The sequence below is a fragment of the Lutra lutra genome, chromosome 3 (assembly GCF_902655055.1).
Source record: "Lutra lutra chromosome 3, mLutLut1.2, whole genome shotgun sequence".
NCBI classification, from domain to species: Eukaryota; Metazoa; Chordata; class Mammalia; order Carnivora; family Mustelidae; genus Lutra; species Lutra lutra.
Genome location: NC_062280.1, coordinates 174362116 through 174388342, shown reverse-complemented (window position 1 = coordinate 174388342; position 26227 = coordinate 174362116). Strand labels below are relative to the sequence as shown.

At 34.7% G+C, this 26227-nt stretch overlaps 1 protein-coding gene across 1 annotated transcript; it reads left to right on the top strand.

The window, feature by feature from the left end:
* The first annotated feature begins 23764 nt into the window (after window positions 1-23764).
* Window positions 23765-25313, top strand: LOC125094736 (14-3-3 protein theta-like). Its single transcript, XM_047720217.1, has one exon. The coding sequence runs from the start codon at window positions 23901-23903 to the stop codon at window positions 24636-24638; it is 738 nt and encodes a 245-aa protein (XP_047576173.1). The 5' UTR covers window positions 23765-23900; the 3' UTR covers window positions 24639-25313.
* The last annotated feature ends 914 nt before the right edge of the window (window positions 25314-26227 follow it).

Here is a 26227-nt window from a genome sequence, read left to right as displayed (position 1 = left end):
CTTTCTTTCTTTTTTTTTTTTTTTTTTAACTGCTTTGGCTTCCTGCTTGTTATGTGTCTTTCTCTGCTATGGAAGAGCATCACCAGAAAGTTTTTTTTTTTTTTTCTCCCTCTTTAACAGTCTCTTTGAAACCCTCTCAATTCGTTGGTGTTGGAAGAGTTTTATCCCATTCCTCACAAGTTTTCCTTCCAGCTATGTTGCTGTTACTAAAAACAGTTTTGTTGTCCAATGTAGGCCTTTCTTTCTTTCCCCCTTTTTTTCCCTTCCTTCCTCTTTCTTTTTCTTGGCTAAGTTTTATTTAAGAATAGGTAAAAATTGGATCCAAATTTTATGTTCTCATTTTTTCTCAGAATTTGGGAAGAGGAAAATTAGAAACCTTATGGCCATTATGACCTTGCAAATAATTCAAATATTATACTAGAGAAGACAAGGAATTTAATTTTTTTTATTCATAGAGAAAGGTTATACTCCATATAATCATGGCTGAAAATATCATGCTATATTCAGGAAGAATACTGCTTCTGAAAGTCTGGTACACAGTATCACATAATGTCCCAATCTCAACGTATAAATGACCTGGCATGTCACTGAACATTATATAGATTCTTAGGAGGCATCTCTGTATGACCACTCTTTGACTATTTTATGTCACCGTATCACCTTTTTCTTCTATGTTCCAGAAAGCTAGTACAAAAATAAATTCAGTGAAGCAGAAACTTCACTGACTTGAGACTGAACTCAAGAAATATTGTGAAGTTTCTATATACTAAAAAAAAAAAAAAAGTCTTATCTACCAATATGTTTTGGAAACCAAAAGAGAGAACCAATTGAAGAAATTATGATATCAAAGATTTTTAGAAATTGTGTTACTTAAGTGGCACAAGAAGAAAAACAAAGATAAGGTAGACAAAGGAGTTATCTCTAATTCTGAGATACTAAGGAGTTTCTGATGGTGATTATACAAACAACTAAAATTGCTCAAAGGGCAGCTGCAAAAAAAAAAGCTAAACTGCTATTCAGTAGATATGACTAGATTAAATATAGTTTTCAATTTCTGTGTTTCTTTAATACTTTTCCTTATATATTTTCTACAGCTTTCAATATGCCATAACAATTTTAAAGTAAAAGTATCATCCAAGAAAAAATGTATAATACAAGGAATAAAGCATATATTTTTGCATTTAGCAATTTGTTAACATCTTTAAAATAATAAATTCTTATAGAAGTAAAAATATTCAAAAAAATACAGAGAATTCTACCAAGAACTCACAATAAAGCTGAGGCTAATTTAAGCATCTATATCTGAAGTCTTTTTTGTTGTTCTTGTTTTTTATTGTGACTATAGAACATTTGCTCCTGGCATCTAGTGAACAAAGGCCAAAAATACTGCTAGATGTTTTTTTTTTTTTTTTTAATTTGACAGACAGAGATCACAAGTAGGCAGAGAGGCAGGCAGAGAGAGGAGAAAGCAGGCTCCCCGCAGAGCAGAGAGCCCGACGCGGGGCTCGATCCCAGGACCCTGGGATCATGACCTGAGCCGAAGGCAGAGGCTTCAACCCACTGAGCCACCCAGGCGCCCCCCGCTAGATGTTTTATAATACCTAGGACTGTTCCCACCAAAGAAATGTATAGCCCAAAATTTTACTAGTGCTAAATTTAGAAACTTGGATGTATATTAATTTAGAAACGATATAGTGGAGAAAAAGAAGAGAGAGGAGTAGAGAAATGATATAGTAGAGTGGAAAAGTAAGAGGAAGAAAAGGAGTAAAGAGGAAGGGAGAGGAGAAGGAAGGTGAGGACAAAGAAAAGAGGGAGAGAGAAAAAGAAGGGAAGGAAGACTAGCGATGAGGGAGAAATGAGACATTTGGTTGATATATTAAGGAAGGAATCAAAGGCATTTTCCAATTGATTTTCAGGTTTCTTTCTTAGCCTCCCTATATTTGGAAAATATTCCATTCCAATCATGGTCTAATAGAGGTCCTTTATGTGATTATCTTCAGATTTCTGAAAATTACGAACCATTGCATTTTTCCCTAGACTATCAAAATCTTGAAGCATGAGTTATACACCAGAAACAAATTATAATTATTTATCATTACAGATGGGTGAGGAAAAAAAAAAGCTTCCCAGTAATCATGAGTGTTGAGTTTTGTACAGAAATATTAGGAAAATGTCCAAATTGGCACACTTAGGAACTTCTTGATTCCTGAATATTCTTCCCAATGTAATTAATGTGACTGATAATTGTATTTAAAGATTTAAATTTCAGATGAGGAATTAGTGAGTGTATTTCATACAGCATTATTTGCATATATTATTGGCAGTTTCTTGTAAATGGAAAACTAAAAGAGTAGTTCTCTTGTAATCTGGGAGCAACTGCTATTTGGTTAAAATATTACTATGAATCAACAGAGAGAGAGAGAGAGGGAGTGGGATGGGGAGGGGCAGAGGGAGAGAATCTCAAGTAGACTCCCCACTGAGCACAGAGCCCAAAGTGGTGCTAAATCTCAGGACTCTGAACTCATGACCTGAGCCAACATCAAGAGCCAGTTGCTTAACCAGCTGAGCCACCCAGACTCCCCTGGCCTGTTCTGAAATATAGATTGGATTAGCATTAGATATTATTTTCTGACTCTTAATTTTATGTAAATTATCATAAAGGTGATCTTCTTTCAGAATTAATATTTGTCAGGAGTAGTAAGCTTGGGCTATATTTTTCTTCTTGAATTCATTCCTCTCAATAGGGAGGCTCTTCTTCCTAGAACTACATACACAGGGCAAACTGAAATCTCTAAATCCAAACTGAATTTCTGACAGCCTGTCACTTAGTACACCTTTGCTCAATGACAATAGTGACTCACTTATTTTAACTGTTTTGCTTTATTTCTGATAATGAAATAGAGTACATGCAAATATTTATTGGAATATTAAGGAAACTATAGGTAGGATGCCCATATATAGAAAATATACAATAAAACATATTTTAAGTAGGTGCAATAGTTATAAAGTAGATTTAAAATAATGTAATGCCCTATTTTAGTGAGGAAAAAAATGGATTTTGATTCAACTAATTAAAGTTCAAAAGTAATGTTTTCCTCAGATAAATTAGGGACGAAAAGCCTATCTTGCAGTGTCTTTTGAAGTTTAATTAAAATAATTTGCCTTTAGTATCTAATGTTGTAGCAATATGTCACAATTTTCCAACATAAGGCCATTGTCCCTCATTAATCATTAGTTTGACTTGCTCTCTCTCTCTCTCTCAGTACCTATCTATATCTAGATCTGTATCTGTTGAGAAGGGTATCTGTACCTAGAGTCTATATCTGTTGAAAAGGAAAAAAGAGGGAAAGAGAAGAGAAAGTCAAATTCATGAGAAAAGTATGTGTTTAATTAATTAATCAATAAACAATTCTTGATAGCAAATCAAACCATAAGAAAAATGTAATCTATATCTAAGGCATGTATAATTCATTGGAGGCAGCAGGGCATTTACAAATGGAATGATATTTCTAGGCATTAAATAATGACTTGCAGGTCGGAGTCATATAATTTCTCAAGGTTTTTTTGAGGTTGATGTTATTCAGTGCACCACTAGGGACTGATATGCACTTTGTTCACAGAAACAGTGCCAAAGTAGTTTCTGATATTTGTCATCATTTAATGTTTCCCTTTATTATGATGATAATTAATAGTCACTAACTTTGATTCCTGGAAGCATAAGAAATTCAAGTTAGGACAGTGCTTTAAGGTCAACCTGTCCAATACATTCATTTTGCCAATAGAGAAAGTTAAATACTTTCTTTCATTTAATTTTGGAATGGCTGAGAATTAAGGTCAGATTTATAGAACTTCATAACTGCACTCCCACATCAATTGGTGTGCTTCTATTATTCTATAATTCTTTCTCCTCATATTTCTTCCTCCTTAGTTTTTCTTTTGTTTCTTTCTCCCATTCTTCTTTCACAACTCACTACAGTACTCTTTTCTGAATCTAGATAGACTTATGTTACAAATATACTTCTCAAAATGTTATATTCTTTCTTTCTCTATGAATGCTGTATTAAGAGTGATTCCAGGGACACCTGGGTGGCTCAGTTGGTTAAGCAGCTGCCTTTGGCTCAGGTCATGATCCCAGCGTCCTGGGATCGAGTCCCACATCAGGCTCCTTGCTCGTCAGGGAGCCTGCTTCTCCCTCTGCCTCTGCCTGCCATTCTGTCTGCCTGTGCTCGCTCTCTCTCCCTCTCTCTCTCTGACAAATAAATAAATAAAATCTTAAAAAAAAAAAAGAGTGATTCCACAGGAAAGAAATAGAAAAAAAATTCTATATGTACTTATTCATATAGCATTTTAACAATTGTTTGATTAAATAGGAGTCCAATTTCTAATTAATAAATATATAAAAGTATAGAATAACTAGACATAAGCTAATCTTGAACAGAATGCTATTGCTCTGTTTTTAGTAATTGTAGATATTATAATCTTGGTTGTATTAGTCAACTACTATTTTAATTATTTTATATATCTCTATATTAGAAACCTGAAATGATTCTTTGTATTTAAAGTTAATAAATGGCTTATTTTTAAAAATAAAAATTGTGTATTAAAATATTGCATTATAACAAATCCTATGTGATAATACACATTGAAATGAACATACCCCTAAAATATCTTTGACTATAAATATATGTCATAATACTAAGATTGTACAATAGTTTTATGGTTATAACTTCTGTTCCTTTTTATTAACATAGAAGAAGGAATCTTGGATAGAAGAATCTATTCTACCTATTAGGGATTTAGGTAAATTGTCTCAAACCCCCCAATTTGACTTATGACAACATAGAGATAACCACAAGATTTCAATGAATTAAGAGTTCCTTCTTCCCTATGATCCCATGAGTGTTTCTTTACCTGTGTGCAAGCAGCCCATTTCAGTTCCATCTTTAACCACCTACTGGACAAACTCAACTGTCTTATTGGTTCCTACAAAAATCCACTAATCAAAATAATTAAAAGGATTATAAAACTGTCATTTTTAATGTATTACTGTTAAAGGATCATATCACATAGGCTAGTCCATGGCTCTCTGACTTTCAAATCCCATAAGATTGTGCCTCCTTTCTGTTACCTTCTCTCTATTATCTCCCTAACATCTCTGGCTAGGCTTGAGTTTCTTTTATTATTAGCTTCTGGTGCCAAGTACTGAGGGTATAATATTTCTACCATTACATTAAAGAAAAGTCTGGCATGAAACCTTAAACAGATTACAATGAATAGTCAGAGTTATCTTTTATCATGGAGCATTATTCTGGGTCATATTGGAACAGCAACATTCTTCATAAGATTCAAATATCTCCCATTGAATTACTTTTATATGCAGAATCTTTCTCTGATCTTCTGTATAAGAACTTGCACTATCTTCCTTCTAAAACAGCTCTAATATGTTTTTGTTAAATTATTTCTCAGCATTTGGGTTTTATCATATACATATTACAAATATTACTTACCAGTGGACCTGGCTTTTTCTATCTCTTCTTCCTTATGGTTTTATTGATGATGTATGTGCTTTAAGGCCTTTTTTATCCTCTATATCATCAGCATTTTCCGAGCACTATTAGTGAGGGGCTGTTTTGAAAACCTTTTGGCAGAAGGAGTCCTTTCCTGGTTGAAATATCATCTAAAAAATTCATTCTGTCATTAATTTTTCTTTTTAATATTATTTTTCTTTTTAAAAATATTTAATACTGTGCTTCACTCAAAAATATTCCTCTTTGGATGCTACATAACTTGTGTCAAATCACTATTCCAATTAGGAGCTATAACAAAATTTTAATTTTTAATGTAGTCCACCACATTGTTAAGTTTATCAAATAGTTCTTCAAACTCTAATATTGATTAAATTAACACTTCGCAACTACATGGTACTTTTTCAAAGATATTTTTTGTCTTTAACTCCTGTTTTGTCTAAGTTGTTGACCCTATATGACCAAGGTCTTTAGTGACCTAAATGTTTCTAAATCCCATGGGCATAATTTAGTCTTAGTTTTGCTTGCTTTATTTTTGCTTTTACAGCAATAAATGCTCTTGATCATTCTTTCCCTTATGCAATAATGAAATATTATTTTCCCCTGAGTTCCATGCATGGCATCCCATTTTCTTACACTTTTTTTTTTACTGTTATCTTAGCTACTTTTGAGAATTCCTTATCATTTATGCTTCTTTTAGCTAACCCTGAATTGTTGAGACCAACCAACATTAAATTTTAGTCTTATTCATTTCCAATTCTAAAAACTTTTCAGGCAATATCATCTACTCCCTTTTCTTTTCAATTATCATCCAAATTATGTGTCTTCTGATTCTTTGTCTACCTCACAGCCATTTAATCCCATTTAATAAATAGATATCCAAAATATCCAAAATAAATTTTCTCTTTGGGAATTTTTGTGGTTTTTTTTAGTACAGTCTACTTTGTGCAAGTCACTGTCACCCATGCATTAGCCCAAATATCCATTAACATGAGTTATTCCTAATCTCTCTCTCTCTTTCCCTACATACTTTTACCAATTGCCACACTATTTATCTTATAATTAGATTTTCAAATATGTTAATTATTTATATCACAAACAAAATCTGTTTAGTAGTGTGTACTGTCTTCACTTCACTAGAACACTGCAACAGCCTCTAAATTCTTTTACTTTATATTGGTATTTTCTTTATTAAAACAAATTTTAAGTTCTCCAGACAGAGCTGCATATCACACTACATTCCTTTGAATCATTCCATTGCTTCCTTTTGAATTTAGAGGAGAATCCAGAATCCTTGTTTTTAACTCTGTCATATTTTCCTTCATAGTCTCCCATCTTTGACTATGCTTACATTCTTTTGGCTTTTGAAAGATTTTCTAGCAGATGTTTTAATGTAGCATGTTCTTTCTTAGGTCCTAGGCTTTTGACATGTTGTTCCTTCTTTGTGGAACAACTCCCCTATTTGCTACATCTGACTAACTCATACTCATTTCAAGTTTCAATATGAGTATACCTTCCTTGGAGAGGTTTTTCCTACAGTCTTTCTTTTTTAAAGATTTTATTTATGTATTTGAGAGAGAGAGACCATGAGCAGGGGGAGTGACAGAGGGAGAAGCAGACTCCTGACTGAGCATGGAACCCAATGCAAGGTTCCATCCTAGGACACTAGGATCATGACCTGACCCAAAGGCAAATGCTTAATCAACTGAGCCACCCAAGCATCACTTCCCTCAGTCTTGTTGATTACCTGTAAACATACACTTCACATGTGAGTATGTCATCTTTATATTAAGCAAATATATTTTAACTCCTGATTTATGCTTCTTTAATTAAGTGTGAACTATATGAGATCAGAAATCATGTCTGCCTGTTAATAGACAAAAGGCCTAGTAGATAAGTTGAAATTTTATTACATTTTGTGCGATCAATAAAGATAACTATATATATTTAAACACTTCTTCTTGAAATATTATAAAATAGTTTTAAAAGTAGAGAATTCTTTTTAAGTAATAATAAAAATCATTTATTATTATCAATTTAGTGATATATATCTTCATATATTTATATTAAGATCAAAGATCAGTTTCCTGATACAAGCAACCTTGTCAGTTTCATTCTTAAGTAGTAATAGAATGGTTTCTGTTTTTCATGTAATCAGTTTAAAGTACCATTAAATAAATTATCCCTTTCCTGAATAGTTAATGATCACAGAGGATATGGAAGTGTGTGTATGTCTGGTGTGTTTTAGAAGGAAGTGTTTTAGCAGATGAATTTAGAGTCACAGAGCTCCTGTAAACTAACAGTACTTTTAAAACCAAATACACCCATTAATTTGTTAAATGATTAATATCTATTTTTAAGAGCTTATTACTGTATCCAGTGTTGTTTTGTGCATTTTATATCTCCTAGTCACTCCTCTATATCCTGTGAGATGGTTACTAAGGTTTCTTTTTCCTTTTTTTGTTATGTTTTTCCTTTTTTATTTTATCATTGAGAAAATTGGAGTGTCGAGATAGAATATTAACCTTCCCATGGTTACATATAATAAATGGCATCTTTCAGGGATGGCAATAAATCTGTTGAATATCAAATCCCATGTTTTTAATTTGTTTATTTACTTTTATGATGCAAAGTAGCATTTTCATTATAAAGATTTTCAGGAGGAGGAAAATTTCTATTCTCTTAGGAAAAGCCAAGGTATTAAAACTTATAATAACTGTCATTGTAGGTGAAGCATCATTGTGAAATTTGGCTAAATTGGACACTATTTCAAGTTTTAATACTAATAGCTGTTTCCCTACAGCAATTAAGGGTCAGAAGAATATGGATCTTTAAACACTGTAAATTCTTGAATACACTGAACAACATGTCCTGAGAACCTCTTACTGAGATCTCAGAACAAGAAGAGAATTATGGTATAAAATTCTGATATCTAATAAATAGCTCATAAATAGACACTAACAATATCAGTTAAATGACATTTAATGTGTATAATACCTCTATAGATAGCAAAACTTTTTCTCTTCAAATTAGAGAAATGAATTGTAGAACACTTAAACAATGTAATCAAGATCATACATATGATAATATTTCTCAGATTTGATCCTGAGGGTGAAATACTCCAAAATTTAGTTCTTTTTTCTTACACTGGGCATCTTCACACAAAGTTGATACAGATAATCATAAAAACATTATTTTACCATCTAGCCTAAATGATATCAAGTAAATAACAAATCTAAGTAAATAGCAATTATGGTTGTCAGTAATTAATTATGTGACCTCTAGCAATTAACTTTTTAGTTGCAATTTCCACATCTGAGAAAGAAGGAGTCTGTACTCTATTGGAAGTTCTCTTCTTGCTTGAATGCTCTAGTTTATAAGCCATCTACATAATTATGAGTGATTAGTGACAATGGATATTTAGCTTATATATGATTGAAGAGTAAATCCCACTTCCAGTTAAGGAATAATCCTTCTGTAAATGTTTCTACTGCTGTCTATTCCTTGATTATCTTTCTTTTTCTGATTTCATTATTTTCTACTTTGCTCTCTTGTGCTACCAACTGCTGACAAGTGCAGTGTCACTATCTTGCTATTTTTTGATCTCCAGTTAGAAATCATTTCCCTCAAAACCCATTGTAATCTTTATATGGTAAGAACTTGACATTTTAATTTATTTAAATGTTGACTTCACTGTGTTGATAGAGGTCCAAAATTACCTCTGTTATAGCAATCAATCAACAAGTAAATGATGTTGCTGAGAGACCCACCATTCAATAAATTATAGCCATCATGTGTTACTGGATATCCCCTACATATTTCTTGGAGTTAAATATAGTTATTTTACTTAGAGAAACTACCTGTTAGTTTTATAACATTCATGGAGCTTAAAAGACTTTAAAGTAAGCATAGTCTTCACAGAGAATTGGTGAAATATATTTAATGACAAAAGAAAAATATTTTTACTTATCTTAATATACAACTAATTATTAACTACATCATATACATGTCCAATCATTATTTTTTTATGAGATGAATTAAAGTTAGATTGCATGGTGCACACTTTTTATTTTAAACCTGTATATTCAAAGTCTACCTATCTCTCACTATATAAACATAAAACTTTTAACTATTATTTACTGAAATAAAATCAAATCTTTCATTTTTGTTTACTTAATCATTTACAAGTTTGAATGAAAAGTTAAGACAGAATATGTCTAAGCTTTGATTGTAGATATTGAAAGCAGACATTTTTCTTTGTGTGTTCCTTACTTTTAATGTGAACATGTAAGGTTATTGTGAAATATCTGCACTGATTAAGAATGATAAAAATAAATGATTTAGTATTGCTTGTAAAAACTAGTGCTTTTCCTTTCTCCTCATTAATGGTATATGATGATGTGAGAGAACCTTATTTTATAAGCCTACCTCAGTTTTGCCTTTACTTTAAAAAAATCATAACTAAATTTCTTGGAGCTTTGTTACTATGGAAATTTGCCCCTTTTGAAAATTCTGTCATTCCAGATACAGCTAGTTATCACATTTCATACAAAAATGAAAGAAGCTTAGTAATATTTTGTAGTATCAAGCGCAAATAAGCTGAACGCATTCTAACTCTAACATCCAGTTTTGGATAGACATGTGCATGCTACTTTCTGAAACCACTTTTTATTCTCAAATGTTACAAATGTACATTTGTAGAACACCCAGGAGTATTTCCAGTATTTTCTTAGATACTAGTTTGTTTGTTTTTTTTAAACAAGTAAATATAGAAAATATAATTAATTTGGCATATAAAAATACAGATAAAGAGTAGATTAGTAATGTCTTAGTCTTTGAATCCATTCTTTTTTACTGTGATAGATTAACTTCATTCAGAGGGTTCCTTTTTTATGTTTAGGTATTAAGGTATTAGGAAGAGACTCTTGTTTGGCTCGTGTGTGTGTGTGTGTGTGTGTGTGTGTGTGTGTGTGTGTGTTTTAAAAAATGAAAAAGCAGTCTTCTATCAATCCCTAATACCATTAAAGATATATAACATTCAGCCATCAGAGTCAACAGATACTTTTTAAGTGTCTATCAGTCACTATAACAACATCTGGAATACAATATTAAAAATACATTCATATGCACAATAAAACCTTTTCCTGGACTTTAATTTCAAGTAAGAGAAGTAGGAAAACATGGAAAAAGTTGTTAAACACAAAGAAAAGAACCTCATATATTATATAAAGGTAATACGTGGTACAGTGAAAAAATTAATCAAAAAGTGATAAGGGGAGTATTGGGAGATAATTTTAAAAGGATTATCAGGAAGACCTCACTGGTTTTTAAGTATAGCCTGATAGCAGTGAAGACGAATATCATAGAAATCTTAGCCAAAACATCAATACCAGAAAAAGGAAAGAACCAAGACAAAGAACCCCAGAAAGTTCAAGAAACAGCACAGCACGATTACATGAAACAGAATAGATTGGGTAAGAAAAAGGGTGAAAAACTAAGATGAGATGGGGTGTTATGGCTGTTATGTAAGTCATTTTGGTATTTATTCTGAATGTACTGAATTGGGAAGCAGAGCAAACATGGTCTGAAAATTTTTAAAATTATGTATCTTGAGGGCACCTCAACGTCTGCCTTCAGCTCAGGTCATGATCCCAGGATCCTGGGTTGGAATCCTACATCAGGCTCCCTGTTCTGCAGGGATCTTGCTTCTCCCTCTGCCTCTCTCTCTGTCTCTGTCTCTCTGTCTCTCATGCATAAATAAATTCTAAAAAATCTTTTAAAAATTATGTATCTTGAAATAGGGACCAAGAATATTATGATGAAGATCAATAAGAAAGTCATTATATGTCAGGTGGTGGACAATGGACTGAGTCATAGTGATTTGGGTGGAGAGGGAAGTCAGAAGAGATCCGAGAAGGGTTAGAGTCTGGGCCATGAGAGATGGACAGAAAGTCTTGGCAGCATCCAAAAACAGATATCATGGGCATACTATCATTTTGGCACAACCATAATGGGCTTTAGAAGGAGTGGGGAATAAACCAAGTGCTTGCAAATAAAAACTGAAATTAGTCCCTGAGTTATTGTGAAAGCAGTTTACAGTGATTCACACATGAGTTGCCTAAAATACAACTTTGTTTATTCCAAATATCTTAGAACCTAATTTCAATTTGTTTTATTTTTAATGAAGAGAAGGGAGTAAACACTACTATTTAAAAGATCAAGTTTGATCCCTTTCAAAGCTGTTTATTGTTGATGTTAAGTCCCAGAAAAAAAGTTTAATAGACTCAAAATCTGATTTTGAAGGTAAGATTATTTCAGAAATTTAGTACATTTGTTACTTCATCTCATTGTATTAAGATTATTTTGAAGTCATTCAAAAGTGGAATAAAGTAAATCATTTGATTTTCACTGATTATAAATGGTGTATTTACTCTTACGGATATAAATTATCAGCTTTCATTCTGATTAATATTTCTAAAGCTATTTATTTTATGTGGAAGTACTAAATAAATCATTCACAAAGGTGTTCCTGTTAAATAAAAGCCTAGAAACCAAATAAATTTGCATAATATCCGATCTGTAGTAAAACAAATTGCTAAGAATTAGGATGCAAGCTCAAATAAATTATATGCTGTGTTAAATATTACAATTAAAGAATCATTCAAGAAGTGATCCATTGGTTAAATTGTATGCACTTATAATAAGATAACACTTGACATTATAACTCATGTATTACTGATTCCTAACTCTCTTAGAATTTATAAAAACATTATGATGAAGCTTAAACTTTTCTTATTTAAATATAAACTCTCAAGTTAGTGCAATAATAATTCTAGAACTGATAAATATTTGAGGGTTTTTTTTGCAATTTTAAATCATTAGTACAATGATTAACTATTCTGTCAATCATACTAGTAGTGGTAGTGTGTTTATTTTGATTTTCTTTTTTAGGATTTTATACTTGGTTTTGGCCATTTCCTAAAGGCTGTGTGATGTAAAAGGCAAATATCATTACCAAGAAATACTCATTTTCTTTGAAAAAATTGATGGTATTTTGATAGGGATTGCATTAAGTGTGTAGATTGCTTTAGGTAGCATAGACATTTTCACAATATTTGTTCTTCCAATTCATGAGCATGGAATGTTTTTCCATTTCTTTGTGTCTTCCTCAATTTCTTTCGTGAGTACTTTATAGTTTTCTGATTACAGATTCTTTTCCTCTTTGGTTAGGTTTATTCCTAGGTATGTTATGGTTTTGGGTGCAATTGTAAATGGGATTAACTCCTTAATCTCTCTTTCTTCTGTCTTGCTGTTGGTGTATAGAAATGCAACTGATTTCTGAGCATTGATTTTATATCCTGACACTTTACTGAATTCCTGTATGAGTTCTAGCAGTTTTTTGGAGTGGAGTCTTTTGGGTTTTCCACATAAAGTATCATATCATATGCAAAGGGTGAGGTTTGACTTCTTTGCTGATTTGTATGTTTTATTTCTTTTTATGTGTGATTGCTGAAGCTAGGACTTCTAGTACTATGTTGAATAGCAGTGGTAATGGTGGACAGCCCTGCTGTGTTCCTGACCTTAGCAGAAAAAATGAAACAAATAATCCTGAAATTTATATGGAACCAGAGAAGACCCCAAATAGCCAGAGGAATGTTCAAAAAGAAAACCAAAGTTGGCGGCATCACAATTCCAGACTTCAAGCTCTATTACAAAGCTGTAATCATCAGGACAGTATGGTATTGGCGCATACCAAAAACAGACACATAGATCAATGAAACAGAATAGAGAGCCCAGAAATGAACCCTCGACTCTATGGTCAACTAATCTTTGACAAAGTAGGAAAGAATGTCCAATGGAAAAAAGACAGTGTCTTCAACAAAGGGTATTGGGAAAATTGGACAGCCACATGCAGAAGAATGAAACTGGACCATTTCGTTACACCACACTCAAAAGTAGAAATTTCTTATTTTTTATTTCAATTTCAAAATACAATTAAGTTAGTTAAGGTCATCATTTTCTAATAGATTAGTTTTTCAAGGCATATTATAATATATTTCATAAAATATTTTGGAAGATTAGATATTTTCTAAAATTCAGTTTTACAAAACATTTTATAACTCATGTGTCTCATATTCATGACTAGCCAAAGACAAAATTAGATTCTGTATATATTAACCATATACTGTCAGATTTTGCATCTGTATAACTCACATCCTGTAAGATTCAAGCCCCTGTAATACTGTGGTTGTCATTTGCTTGTAAAATATTCTTAATGGTACATTATTGATATCAAATTGCCAATTAAGATCCTTATCCCAGGATGCAAAATCATCATTGCCTTGTTTATAGTCTTAAATGAAAGCTGAAATTAGAACCAAAGTTATTAAAGTATTACATGTTTTATCACAAAGATAAAAACCCCTAGCAGTGAGGGAAAGTAAAAGAGATGGGATGTCAGTCAAGGAAAAATATTAAGCATTGAGATAAGATAGCATTTCAGTCTTGGTTTACATTTGGAAGTGAGCCATGGGAGCAAAGCAAATGTTTGGTTGTCATGTGGGAGTTCTATAAAATGATTAAGTGAAGGAAATGCATCTTGCACTTGTCCATTGAAGAGATAATGCACAGTGAATATCTTTGGACAGTTCTCTCCCATTTCCTATCTCTAATTTTTGACTGTCACTTCATGGGTCATTATTTCCACCATACTCACTGATTATATCTAGTCCTTAGGAGCTGCTTAGGACACTAAATGCCATTTGCTTTGTTTTGGATTCCCAGTGATGCACACCTTAAAGCAAGGGTTCAATCACAAATTGTTTATTTTGAAGGTTTGAGAAACACAGTGAAAACAAACTAGCTTATGACTGGCATATTATCAAGTCAGCCATCCCTAAGTGTGACTTCATGCTTAATCCTCCTGAGATTTTCTGGGAAACAATGTAAAACTTAGATGCAGTGTTCCATAGCTGAGTCTTCCAAAGTATGATCCACTTTATATCAGAACTATTATTTCTGTACTATTGAATATATAGATATACAAGAAAATCTGATTTCCGTGATCTCTGCTACCTCCTTTCACATGTGATGACAACTTTGGTCAAAGATAATGCTGTATGGGATGATGCACTAATCAATAGTGCATAAATGGTTTTTAAATTTAATTTTCTTTTTTCAGTGTTCCAGCATTCATTGTTTATGCACCACACTCAGTGCTCCATGCAATACGTGCCCTCCTTAATACCCATCACCAGGCTCACCCAACCATCCTCCCCTCCAAAACCCTCAGTTTTGTTTCTCAAAGTTCACAGTTTCTCATGGTTCATCTCCCCCTCTGAATTTCCCCCAACTCACTTCTACTCTCCTTCTCCCAATGTCCTCCGTGTTATTCCTTATGCTCCACAAGTAAGTGAGACCACATGATAATTGTTTAAAAAATAGTACATAAATGTTTAGATTGTGATTAAAACAAAAGAACCACCTTCTGGGCCTGCTTGACACCTGCCCTTAATGTACATTCTCAGTCTTTTGACACAGTAAACCAGATAACATCTAATTCCTAATAGGCAGCTCAGAATGTCTGATCATTTAATGTTCTATCATTATCTCATCAAATCATACTAGGAACCTTCTGGCCTACCATATATATTTTTTAACATAGGTTATTTCTCTCTTGTAGAAGTAATGATAACTTTACTCCACATGTTTCCTACTAAGGTGTCTTACTTAATTGCAATTTCTTAATCACCCACTAATGTTGTCTAATTAACATGATGCCCAACAAACACAAAGCTATAATTTCAGTTCAACATTATGAGATATACAGAATGATAATATGATCAAGGTCCCCGTGAACTACATTATGACAGAGAGCTGGACTGCTGACAGTTCTGATTTAAGTAAATAAAAGTACCCTTTTGTCTTTGTCAGATAAGAGCCAAGTCATTTTGATCTTCCCTAATGGTAGGTATGGAAATGAAAATATTGGTAAAATAAATATTCAAATATCAGGTGCCAGAGATTTATTCATTTGCTCCAGTAAATACATTACATTCTCCATAGCGGCTGAATTTTAGACTACAACCTGATTAAACCCATGGTAGTATGCAGTCATCTATGATGCAGCTGGATTTATAGAGGGCAAACAAGTAAATTTAACAGGGATATGATAGGCAAATTTCACATCTTCATTGGTGACAATTACTCCTACAGTTCCTTTCATAAAGTACCACTGATTTTTATTTACTATCATGACATGATTAGTTAACATTTGAATGGGTTTCCACTGTGTCTTCATACCACAATTTTCCTAATTTTCTAGATCAGGAGCAAATGTTACAGTTCTACCTTCTGGTAACTATATATGTCCAAATATATATATATAAATGAATGAGGAAAATAAATATAGGATCACCTTAGACCCCCTGTGAAACTGTCACTTATGATATTCATTAGTTACTACTCTAATTTTGACCACAATTGTGTTTTGAATCATGAGGCATTAGTACTGGCTCAGACTTCCTACCTAAGATTATGATTTCTTAAAAAGTTATGACATCTCTTTTTCTAAGTATATTTGCCTTAGAAAACCATTGCCAGTGTCTTTGAAATGTATCAGAGAAATAATTAATGTGTAGCTTTTAGAGTTGGAGTTTTGGAGCATTCTTTCTCAAGGTAATATTTGTCCTTCAAATATTGGCCTCTGGAACCGTGAATGGGTTCTGAAGTAGGAAGTAAGTGGTAGACTGAATTTTCATAGGGATGGCTGTTATCAGATTTCTGCTACTCAGCTGTCAAGTTTTTACAGTTACATAAATGGAGTAGCACCTTGTTGGGCTTTTACTTACCACACCTGGAAATCTATTAGCAGTCATTCTAGTCTTCATCTCCATTGAGGTTATCAACCTTGCCTGTAACAATTATATTTCTATCTGGTTTTACAATTATATATTAGACGATAATGTGACAATATCTATATCTGTGTCTGCCTGTATCAATCTATTATCTATCTACTGAGAGAGAGAGAGAGGATGAAAGAAGGAATATCAGCTTTGCTCTAGGATATGGATTGTGAGTGCCGTATAATGTAGCCAGACAGTCTCATTAAAAAAAGTGACATCTGAGCAAAGGTCGTAGTGGAACAAATTTAGAAATGTGTCAAGTAGATAAGTAGATATCTAGAATTAGAGTTTTCTCAAAAAAGGGATAGTTAAAGACAAGATTCCAAGGCAGGGATATTTTTCACATGTTTTTCACATGGCAGGACAAGTATGACCAGAGTGGAGAAAGCAACAGGGAAAGTAGTAAAAAGAGATGTCAGCCTTTGTAGCATCTTATAAGCCACTTTAAGGAATTAGAATTTTCTTTTCAGAGAAATGTTAAGACATTGGAGGGTTTTAGGTAGAGAAGACAAGATCTTTCTTAGGTTTCAAAGGGATCACTAGGTGTTTTGTGCTAGAATATAATTCATTGCATGTCCACTTAGTTAATAGTCAATAAGATCATTATTTGCACAATATCCAAATTATTGACAGATATCTCAGATGTCAAGATTAACAAATAAGTTTCCTTTATCATCCTTCTTGGCCATAATACATGGTATATCCCTTCTTTCATGATTTATTACTTTCCTTATTCTCCCTAATGTAGTATACTTGAAGGTTCAACTTCTAATTGAGAGCACCTGTATGAAAGACTATCACTTCTTAAGTCAATATTCAATTATTATATGAGTACATAACTTTAACCTACAATTATTTTAATTTGGTCATCTAGGACACTTCTGGGACATCTATTTCAAGTAACTTCCACTTTAAACAAGGCATTTGTACTATGGAAAAAGTAAGCTAATATATATGACATTCTTTTTTTTTTTAATTTTATTTATTTATTTGACAGACAGAGATCACAAGTAGACAGAGAGGCAGGCAGAGAGAGAAGGGGGAAAGCAGGCTCCCCATGAGCAGAGAGGCTGACGCGGGACTTGATCCCAGGATCCTGGGATCATGACCCGAGCCGAAAGCAGAGGCTTAACCCACTGAGCCACCCAGGCGCCCCTATATATGACATTCTTAAAGAAAGTCTGATACTTGTTACCGGCTAAATAGAAGTTAACTAATCTTATTATTTTTGTATCATAGTCTTTTATTATAACTAAATGAAAGTCATTCTTGCAATATAATTAGTCCTCCTCTAATATATCCATACACAGTATTGTCTATTTTTTTTCTAAAGATTGGACTCTTGAAGTCTTTTTTTTTTTTTTTTTTATTTGACAGAGATCACAAGCAGGCAGAGAGGCAGGCAGAGAGAGAGGAGGAAGCAGGCTCCCCGAGAGAGCAGAGAGCCCGATGCAGGGCTCGATCCCAGGACTCCGAGATCATGACCTGAGCCGAAGGCAGCAGCTTAACCCATTGAGCCACCCAGGCGCCCCTCTTGAAGTCTTTTGTTGGCTATTCCTAAATACTTGTCATTTGTATTAATATATATTAGATTGGTTTTATATGAAACTAGATCTAATAAGAAATCAGGAAGATATAATTGCTTTGCTGATCCCATCACTGATTAGTCATATGCCCTGGAACAAGATATATCTCCACTTAATCCTTCACTCTGAGATGAAAAGTACAATTTGTAATACCTCATTGACTGATTTTACATATGTAAAAATTATACCATGTGAAGTATTTCACAGAATACGACATGACATAAATATGAGAGTTATTTATTCCATATATTAACATATTTGGGAGAAGTCTAAATTGTTTGAAATATAACAATGTTGCATATATTTGGTGATGAAGTAAATAAGTTTTTTCAAAAGGCATTTTGGTGGTCAAAAATTAATCTTTCTTTACTTATGTTTTAGTTCTTTTTAAACTTGAGAAAACATGTCTTCCTTTTATAAATCTTTAGAATGTTTTCATATTAGATATAATTTTTAATATTTTGGCTCTTTTCCTTTCTATTTTATTTTACTTTTTTCTTTCTTTTTTTTTTTTTTTGTTAACATATACTGTATTATTAGCCCTAGGGGTACAGGTCTGTGAATCCCCAGGTTACACACTTCATAGCAGATACGTTCCCCAATGTCCATCACCCCACCACCCTCTCTCTCCCCCCCTTCCCCCGGCAACCCTCAGTTTGTTTCCTGAGACTAAGAGTCTCTTATGGTTTGTCTCCCTCCTGATCCCATCTTGTTTCATTTATTCTTTTCCTACCCCCCAAGACCCCCATGTTGCCTCTCAACTTCCTCATATCAGGGAGATCATATAATAATTGTCTTTCTCTGATTGACTTATTTCACTCAGCATAATACCCTCTAGTTCCATCGACATCATCGCAAATGGCAAGATTTCATTTCTTTTGATGGCTGCCTAGTATTCCTTATATATATATACCACAACTTCTTTATCCATTCATCTGTTGATGGACATCTAGGTTCTTCCCATAATTTGGCTATTATGGACATTCCTGCTATAAACATTCGGGTGCACATGCCCCTTCAGATTACTACATTTCTATCTTTAGAATAAATACCCAATAGTGCAATTGCTGGGTCACAGGGTAGCTCTGTTTTCAACTTTTTGAGGAACCTCCATGCTATTTTCCAGAGGGTTGCAGCAGCTTGCATTCCCACCAACAGTGTAGGACGGTTCCCCTTTCTCCGCATCCTCGCCAGCATCTGTCATTTCCTGACTTGTTAATTTTAGCCATTCTGACTGCTGTAAGGTGATACCTCATTGTGATTTTGATTTGTTTTCCCTGATGCTGAGTGATATGGAGCACTTTTTTGTGTGTCTGTTGGCTATGTGGATGTCTTCTTTGCAGAAATTTCTGTTCATGTCCTCTGCCCATTTCTTCATTGGATTATTTGTTCTTTGGGTATTGAGTTTGATAAGCCCTATATATATAGATTTAGGATACTAGCCCTTTATCTAATGTCGTTTGGAAATATCTTCTCCCATTCTGTCAGTTGTCTTTTGGATTTGTTAACTGTTTCCTTTGCTGTGCAAAAGCTTTTGATCTTGATGAAGTCCCAATAGTTCAGTTTTGCCCTTGCTTCCCTTGCCTTTGACAATGTTTCTAGGAAGAAGTTGCTGTGGCTGAGGTCGAAGAGGTTGCTGACTGTGTTCTCCTCAAAGATTTGGATGGATTCCTTTCTCACATTGAGGTCCTTCATCCATTTTGAGTCTGCTTTCATGTGTGGTGAAAGGAAGTAGTCCAGTCTCATTTTCTGCATGTCATTGTCCAGTTTTCCCAATATCATTTGTTGAAGAGGCTGTCTTTTTTCCACTGGACATTCTTTCCTGCTTTGTTGAAGATTAGTTGACCATAGAGTTGAGGGTCTATTTCTGGGCTCTCTATTCTGTTCCATTGATCTATGTGTCTGTTTTTGTGACAGTACCATGCTGTCTTGATGATGACAGCTTTGTAATAGAGCTTGAAGTCTGAAATTGTGATGCCACCAGATTTGGCTTTCTTTTTCAATATTCCTCTGGCTATTCGAGGTCCTTTCTGGTTTCATATAAATTTTAGGATTATTTGTTCCATTTCTTTGAAAAAAATGGATGGGGTTTTGATAGGGATTGCATTAAATGTGTAGATTGCTTTAGATAGCATAGACATTTTCACAATATTTGTTCTTCCAATCCATGAGCATGGACATTTTTCCATTTCTTTGTGTCTTCCTCAATTTTTTTCATGAGTACTTTATACTTTTCCGAGTATAGATTCTTTGCCTCTTTGGTTAGGTTTATCCCTAGGTATCTTATGGTTTTGGGTGCAATTATAAATGGGATTATAAATGCAATTATAAATTATAGTTTCTCTTTCTTCCGTCTTGTCGTTGGAGTAAAGAAATGCAACTGATTTTTGTGCATTGATTTTATGTCCTGACACTTTACTGAATTCCTGAACAAGTTCTAGCAGTCTTGGAGTGGAGTCTTTTGGGTTTTCCACATACGGTTTCATATCATCAGCAAAGAGTGATACTTTGACTTCTTCTTTGCCGATTTGGATGCCTTTAATTTCTTTTTGTTGTCTGATTGCTGAGGCTAAGACTTCTAGTACTACGTTGAATAGCAGTGGTGATAATGACATCTCTGCCATGTTCCCAACCTTAGCGGAAAAGCTCTCAGTTTTTCTCCATTGAGAATATTTGCAGTGGGTTCTTCATAGATAGCTTTGATGATATTGAGGTATGTTCTCTCTATCCCTACGCTTTGAAGAGTTTTGATCAGGAAAGGGTGCTGTACTTTGTCAAATGCTTTTTCAGCATCTATTGAGAGTATCATATGGTTCTTGTTCTTTCTTTTATTAAAGTATTGTATCACATTGATTGATTTGCGGATGTTGAACCAACCTTGCAGCCCTGGAATAAATCCCTCTTGGTCATGGTGAATAATCCTTTTAATGTACTGTTGAATCCTATTGGATAGTATTTTGGTGAGAATTTTCGCATCTGTGTTCATCAAGGATATTGGTCTGTTATTCTCTATTTTGATGGGATCCTTGTCTGGTTTTGGGATCAAGGGGATGCTGGCCTCATAAAGTGAGTTTAGAAGTTTTCCTTCCATTTCTATTTTTTTTTTGAACAGTTTCAGGAGAATAGGAATTAATTCTTCTTTAAATGTTTGGTAGAATTCCCCTGGGAAGCCGTCTGGCCCTGGGCTCTTGTTGTTTGGAGATTTTTGATGACTGTTTCAATCTCCTTACTGGTTATGGGTCTGTTCAGGTTTTCTCTGTCTTCCTGGTTCAGTTGTGGTAGTTTATATATCTCTAGGAATGCATCCATTTCTTCGAGATTGTCAAATTTGCTGGTGTAGAGTTGCTCATAATATGTTCTTATAATTGTATTACTTTGGTGTTGGTTGTGATCTCTCCTCTTTCATTCATGATTTTATTAATTTGGGTCCTTTGTCTTTTCTTTTTGATAAGTCTGGCCAGGAGTTTATCAATCTTATTAATTCTTGCAAAGAACTAGGTCCTAGTTTCATTGATTTGTTCTATTGGGTTTTTTTGGTTTCTGTTTCATTGATTTCTGCTCTGATCTTTATGATTTCTCTTCTCCTGCTGGGGTTAGGCTTTCTTTGTTGTTCTTTCTCCAGCTCCTTTAGGTGCAGGTTTAGGTTGCGTATTTAAGACCTTTCTTATTTCTTGAAAAAGGCTTGTATTGCTATATAATTTCCTTTCAGGACTGGTTTTGCTGTGTCCCACAGATTTTGAACCATTGTGTTTTCCTTATCATTTGTTTCCATGAATTTTTTCAGTTCTTCTTTAATTTCCTGGTTAACCCATTCATTCTTTAGAAGGATGCTCTTTAGTCTCCATGTATTTGGGTTCTTTCCAAATTTCCTCTTATGAATACTTCAGAGCATTGTGGTCTGAAAATATGCAGGGAATGATCCCAATCTTTTAATACTGATTGGACCTGATTTATGACCCAGGATGTGATCTATTATGGAGAATGTTCCATGTGCACTAGATAAGATTGTGTATTCTGTTGCTTTGGGATGGAATGTTCTGAATATATCTGTGATGTCCATCTGGTCCAGTGTGTCATTTAAGGCCTTTATTTCCTCGTTGATCTTTTGCTTGGGTGATCTGTCCATTTCAGTGAGGGGGGGTGTTAAAGTCCCCTACTATTTTTGTATTAGTGTCGATGTGTTTCTTTGATTTTGTTATTAATTGGTTTATATAGTTGGCTGCTCCCATGTTAGGGGCATAGATATTTAAAATTGTTAGATCTTCTTGTTGGACAGACCCTTTGAGTATGATATAGTGTCCTTCCTCATCTCTTATTATCGTTGTTAGCTTAAAATCTAATTGATCTGATAGAAGGATTGCCACCCCAGCTTTCTTCTGAGTCCATTAGTATGGTAAATTGTTTTCCACCCCCTCACTTTAAATCTGGAGGTATCTTCAGGTCTAAAATGAGTTTCTTGTAGGCAGCATATTGATGGGTTTTGTTTTTTTATCCATTCTGATACACTGTGTCTTTTGATTGGGGCATTTAGCCCATTAACATTCAGGGTAACTATTGAGAGATATGAATTTAGTGCCATTGTATTGCCTGAAAGGTGACTGTTACTCTATATTGTCTCTGTTCTTTCTGATCTACTACTTTTAGGGTCTCTCTTTGCTTAGAGGACCCCTTTCAATATTTCCTATAGAGCTGGTTTGGTGTTTGCAAATTCTTTCAGTTGTTTGTCCTGGAAGCTTTTAATCTCTCCTTCTATTTTCAATGATAGCCTAGTTGGATATAGTATTCTTGGCTGCATGTTTTTCTCGTTTAGTGCTCTGAATATATCATGCCAGTTCTTTCTGGCCTGCCAGGACTCTGTGGATAAGTCTGCTGCCAATCTAATATTTTTACCATTGTATGTTACAGACTTCTTTTCCCTGGCTGCTTTCAGGATTTTCTCTTTGTTGGTAAGACTTGTAAATTTTTCTATTAGGTGATGGGGTGTGGACCTATTCTTGTTGATTTTGAGGGGGGTTCTCTGCACCTCCTGGATTTTGATGCTTGTTCCCTTTGCCATATTAGGGAAATTCTCTCCAATAATTCTCTCCAATATACCTTCTGCTCCCCTCTCTCTCTCTCCTTCTTCTGGAATCCCAATTATTCTAGTGTTTTGTCTTATGGTGTCACTTATCTCTTGAATTCTCCCCTCGTGGTCCAGTAGCTGTTTGTCCCTCTTTTGCTCAGCTTCTTTTTTCTCTGTCATTTGGTCTTCTATATCACTAAATCTTTCTTCTGCCTCATTTTTCCTAGCAGTAAGAGCCCCCATTTTTTATTGCACTTCATTAATAGCTTTTTAAAATTTCAACTTGATTAGATATTAATTCTTTTATTTCTCCAGAGAGGGCTTTTATTTTTCCAAACAGGTTTCTCTAATATCTTCCATGCCTTTTTTGAGCCCAGCTAGCACCTTGAGAATCGTCATTCTGAAATCTAGATCTGACATATTACCAATGTCTATACTGATTAGGTCCCTAGCCTTTGGTACTGCCTCTTGTTCTTTTTTTTGTGGTGAGTTTTTCCTGCCTTGTCAGGAAATATCTTATCCAGATAAGAATATATGAAGGAGAGAATAAAATACTAAAAGGTGGCAAAGACCCCAGGAAAATGCATTTAACCAAATCAGAAGAGACCCCAAATTGTGGGGGGAAGAGAGGGGGTTAAAAAAAAAAGTTCAGAAAAAAAAAATTTTAAAAAGAAAAAATAGGAGACGGGAGGGTCCTCGGCTAAAGCCAAAAGCGGATCAAAGTGGTGGGACTTGCGCCGCGGCCGCGGAGACGTGAAGGCCGTCCGCACGCCTCCTCCCGATCCGGCTCGGTGCTCGCCCTCGCTCTCCTCTCTGCGTCCCCATGGAGAAGACGGAGCTGATCCAGAAGGCGAAGCTGGCCGAACAGGCCGAGCGCTACGACGACATGGCCACCTGCATGAAGGCCGTGACCGAGCAGGGCGCCGAGCTGTCCAACGAGGAGTGCAACCTGCTCTCGGTGGCCTACAAGAACGTGGTCGGCGGCTGCAGGTCCGCCTGGAGGGTCATCTCGAGCATCGAGCAGAAAACCGACACCTCGGACAAGAAGTTGCAGCTGATTAAGGACTATCGGGAGAAAGTGGAGTCCGAGCTGAGGTCCATCTGCACCACGGTACTGGAATTGTTGGATAAGTATTTAATAGCCAATGCAACTAATCCAGAGAGTAAGGTCTTCTATCTGAAAATGAAGGGAGATTACTTCCGGTACCTTGCTGAAGTTGCATGTGGTGATGATCGAAAGCAAACGATAGATAATTCCCAAGGAGCTTACCAAGAGGCTTTTGACATAAGCAAGAAAGAGATGCAGCCCACGCACCCGATCCGCCTGGGGCTGGCTCTTAACTTCTCTGTGTTTTACTATGAGATCCTTAATAACCCAGAGCTTGCCTGCACCCTGGCTAAAACGGCTTTTGATGAGGCCATCGCAGAACTTGACACACTGAATGAAGATTCCTACAAAGACAGCACCCTCATCATGCAGTTGCTTAGAGACAACCTAACATTATGGACATCAGACAGTGCAGGAGAAGAATGTGATGCAGCAGAAGGGGCAGAAAACTAAATGCTTACAGGGTGGTCATCCTTCGTCCCCTCAAGAAACCTTTTTACTCATCTCCATTCCTTATTCCATTTGGATTTCCTATAGCAAAGAACCCACTCATGTGTATGGAATCAACTGTTTATAGTCTTTTCACACCGCAGCTTTGGGAAAAACTCCATTCCTTGATTTTGTGTTTGTCTTGGCCTTCCTGGTGTGCAGTTACTGCTATAGAAAAGTATTAATAGTTTCATTTCCTATAAACACAAGTAACTTCCAAACACTTCTCTAGAGGACTAAAAATGTGTCTGGTATTGAAGTAATCTGAACCAGTTCTGCAAGTGACTGTGTTTTGTATTACTGTGAAGATATGAAAATGTAGTCATTACAATTTACAGAGTGTTCTGCATAACTTCCTAATTTCTACATTCCCTCCCTCCCTCTTCAGGGGTTTCCTTTCCGTAAGCAACTTTTCCATGCTCTTAATGTATTCCTTTTTGGTAGGAATCCAGAAGTATTCGATTGAATGGAAAAGCATTTGGCATTTCTGCGCTGGGGGTCACAAATTAAAATGCCTCCTGTATCATATATGACAGAGGTCCTGTGTATCTGTGACAACAGGAAGTTTCCTTATTCATTCTTCATTTGCTGCTGTTTAAGTTGACAACTTCCCTTCCCAATAAAAATTCACTTACACCTCAAAAAAAAAAAAAAAAAAAAGAAAAAAGAAAAAAGGAAAATATCTATGTAAGACTGGTGAATAGAACAGAGTCACACACTTAATTTTGGGAGTATTTTGGTCTCTTAGAAGAAACTACCTCCCAAAATTTTAAAGAATGAAAAAAATATATATATACACACACAGACACACACACACGTGCACACACACACACACACAAAATAAGGCTACACACAATCACAATGAACGGTTGGAATATGACTATAAGGATGATTTTTTTTTTAATTTCTAAAAAAGGAGTTGATAAGATAAGTTGGTTGGGAGAATAAAGAAAAAAGAAAGAAAGAAAAAGAAAGTGGAGAGAATTTACTCAGGCTGGAGACTAGAACAAAACCCTGTGCTAGGCTCAGGGTGTATTTTGATCTATTAGAAGAAGTTGTATCCCAAATTATTTTAGAGGAGAAAACCCTATGTGTATACAAAAAATAAAGTTAGATACAATAAAGGATAAAATATGACTATAATAATGAAGGTCCAAAAAACATTTTTTTTAATGAACGCTATTGTTAAGATAAACTAGTTAAAAAACATTAAAAGAGAAAAGAGTAAACGTTAAAAAACAATTTTAGCATAAAAAATAAAATTAAATAAAATTAATTAACTTTGCAAGACTAAAGAATCATGGGGAGAAAGTCATGAATTCCGTGCTTTGCTTTCTCCTCCTCTGGAATTCCACTGTTCTCCTTGGTAAGTGAACTTGGTCTTGGCTGGATTTCTTGCTGATTTTCTGGGGGAGGGGCCCGTTGTAGTGATTCTCAAGTGTCTTTGCCTGAGGAGGAATTGCACAGCCCTTACCAGGGGCTGGGCTAAGTAATACTCTTGGGTTTGCTTTTGGGAGCTTTTGTTCCCTGAATGTTTTCTTTAGAACTCTGGA

Bases quoted from the DNA above. Each gene is read 5' to 3' on its own strand.
- LOC125094736 (XM_047720217.1), top strand. From the start codon at position 23,901: ATGGAGAAGACGGAGCTGATCCAGAAGGCGAAGCTGGCCGAACAGGCC.